Below are 2829 nucleotides of genomic sequence, written 5' to 3' on the forward strand. Positions count from 1 at the left end.
TTTTAGCGATGTGCTAGTTTTTTTTTGGCCAATTTTGTATAAAGTGAGGGCTTTTCTGGGGGGGCTAATTCCAACTTAAGCTAGCATTTGAGCAACGTGCTAGCTTTTTTGGCCAATTTAGCATTTACTGAGGTTTTTTTGGACTAATTCTGAGTTAAGCTAGTATTTTAGCAACATGCTATATTTTTGGCTTATTTGGCATCTACTGAGTTTTTTATGGATTATACCAATTTAAGCTAACATTTTAGCAGCGTGTTAGCCTTTTTGGCAAAATTGGCATTACTCCGATTTTTGGGGGCTAATTCTGAGTTAAGCTAGTATTTTAGCAACATGTTAGCTTTTTTTGGCTTATTTGGCATACAGCTAGTATTTTAGCAATGTGTGTGACTGATTTGACATCCACTGAGTTTTTTTGTGGGAGGGGCTAATCTTGAGTTAAGCTAGTATTTTAGAAATGTGCTAGCATTTTTTTGGCCAATTTTGTATAAAGTGAGTGTTTTTTTGGGTGGGCTAATTCTGACTTAAGCTAGCATTTGAGCAACGTGCTAGCTTTTTTGGCCAATTTAGCATTTACCAAGTTTTTTTTTTTTTTGACTAATTCTGAGTTAAGCTAGTATTTTAGCAACATGCTACATTTTTGGCTTATTTGGCACCTACTGAGTTTTTTTATGGATTATACCAATTTAAGCTAACATTTTAGCAGCGTGTTAGCCTTTTTGGCAAAATTGGCATTACTCCGATTTTTGGGGGCTAATTCTGAGTTAAGCTAATATTTTAGCAACATGTTAGCTTTTTTTGTCAATTTGTCACCTTCAAAGGATTTTTTTGGCTTTTTTGGAGGTAAGCTCACATTTTAGTAAAAGTATCACTTTTTTGGCTAATGTGGCATCTACTGAGGTCTTGGACTAATTCTGAGTTCATACCCTCTACCCTTCTACTCTACCCCTTTTCAAGAAATTCTTTGTGTACTTTTTGCAATTTATTTAACTTTAAGTCCTTTAGCAACTTTAGCATCATGCAAATATCTTTAACATTTTCTGCAAATTCCTTTTAGCAATTACAGTAAACTTTATTCAGCATCTTCAGTAAAAAGTTTCAGCATATTTAGCGACTCATTCAGGAAAAAGCTTTCACTCTAGCATTGTCCCAGGTAATGCAACTTTTCTAGTGTCGTATTAATTTGCTTTAAGTGAGCTTTTCCCAGATTTATATGATGAAACTCAAGTTTTACGTAAGTGAGTCTGAACACCCAACTCTCAGCGTACTCGTGAAAGTTTCAGTCCAAACTTGTGTAGAGGTTCTGCAACCAGAGTTTTCTTTAGATTTGTCATGGGTGGAGGAGCCGAGTAGATAATTCTGGTGGATTTATTCAGAGTGGAACTTGGCAGCGGTCAGTCCCTGGAGTCTGGTAAAGAAACATGATTACTCGGCGGTCTGAGATGATGTGTGGTCTGAGGGGATTGGGTGGAGGTTATAGTTGGACATTTTTTCTGAGCAGTGGTCTGAGGTTTTTTTTCTCCTTCAAAAGTTTGTTTTTGGGCTTCAGGTATTCAGAATTCAAAAGTCCGTTTGGCGTCGTGCAGCTTGTGCGCCCGGGGAGGATGGGTTCACGGGACCAAAGGGCGCTAAACAAACAAACTACTTGTCTATTGTTGCTTCTTTTCCCGCCTCCTTTTGTTCCACAACAGGACAAATCCAGAGATGAATCGAAGCCTTGTGAACCACTGATTAGGTCCCTGGAACGGCTCCAGGATGTGCTTCATGGTAAACAATCCTTCCAGCAGTTCTTTGGGAGTTTTATTGGTGTTTCAGTTTTGCTTTTGACATATTTCAGCTCCTAACACAAGTGTGACGAGGTCCCGTTTGGAAGTAATAGCCAAACAACAAGGGTAAATAGCCGTGCCCTGTCATTAAACACGTCTTTATCTTGACATTCTGATAAATTCTGACTTATTTTTGTGAACGTCTCCTCCTAAGGATGGGGTTTCACTTCACAGAAGACACGTGTTACCTGACAGCTGACTTGTTCTACCTGGAGGTGTTGCTGCTGCCGTGTGGTGGCGTGCAGAAGGTGAAGGTGGCCCTACATGGAGAAGGTCCTGTTGTAAGTCGACGTGTTTGTACATTTTCAAGTGTTTTTGAACTCCATCTGCTAATCAAAGTGATTTATTGTTTCTTTTAGCCCAGTGAGTCTTTTCTGAAGACACTGAGGTAAGAGGTGGAGACATTTAAAAGCCTGAATATTATTTAAAATAGTTTATGTGTTTCTCTAAAGGGAATTTGTGAGTATTTGTTGCAGAAAAAAGCAGCTAATAAATTGGCATGAATATATTTCTGTAAATTAGGACATTTCAGGGGAAAACGCTCCAAATCTTGACTTCTGAAATTAAACAAAATGATGTGATTCTGAACTTTAAATTGACAGGATAGTTTGGGGTCAAATCAGGATCAGCTTACAGTGAAGGAAAAAAACAGATTGGAAACACTTAAAAAATAGACATTGCAACTGAAAAAATTGGAACAAAATCTTAAAAATTTAAAAAAGAATAAATACTTGAAAACTTGAAATAAAAATAAATGTAAAAAATACTGCTTGAAAAAAAATGTATCCATTAGTGAAAGCTGCTGTTTTGATTTTTTTTTCTCTCTGAATCTTCACTTTCAGGCCCCAGTTTTACAGATTCACTTCTGATTTTTGAGTTTTTACTGCTAGACTGAGCCTAATTTTACATTTTACATTTACATATTATAGATTCAGATGGAAAAAAAGTTGAAAATGTAAAACAGTACATGTTACTAATTCATAAATTTTTTTCAATTGGTAATTTT

General features: G+C 36.6%; 1 protein-coding gene across 11 annotated transcripts in view; it reads left to right on the top strand.

Moving 5' to 3' along the window:
- Window positions 1-2829, top strand: part of zgc:111976 (uncharacterized protein LOC553663 homolog) — a 13896-nt gene that overhangs the window by 2387 nt on the left and 8680 nt on the right. For all 11 annotated transcript variants that reach the window (XM_036217508.1, XM_036217510.1, XM_036217509.1 and 8 more), the window contains exons 3-6: window positions 1689-1764; window positions 1835-1889; window positions 1978-2104; window positions 2183-2211. In XM_036217508.1, coding sequence (XP_036073401.1) covers window positions 1689-1764; window positions 1835-1889; window positions 1978-2104; window positions 2183-2211 — 287 coding nt within the window. The remainder of the gene's footprint in view (window positions 1-1688; window positions 1765-1834; window positions 1890-1977; window positions 2105-2182; window positions 2212-2829) is intronic.

Source organism: Oryzias melastigma, linkage group LG20 (genome assembly GCF_002922805.2).
Source record: "Oryzias melastigma strain HK-1 linkage group LG20, ASM292280v2, whole genome shotgun sequence".
Classification (NCBI taxonomy): domain Eukaryota; kingdom Metazoa; phylum Chordata; class Actinopteri; order Beloniformes; family Adrianichthyidae; genus Oryzias; species Oryzias melastigma.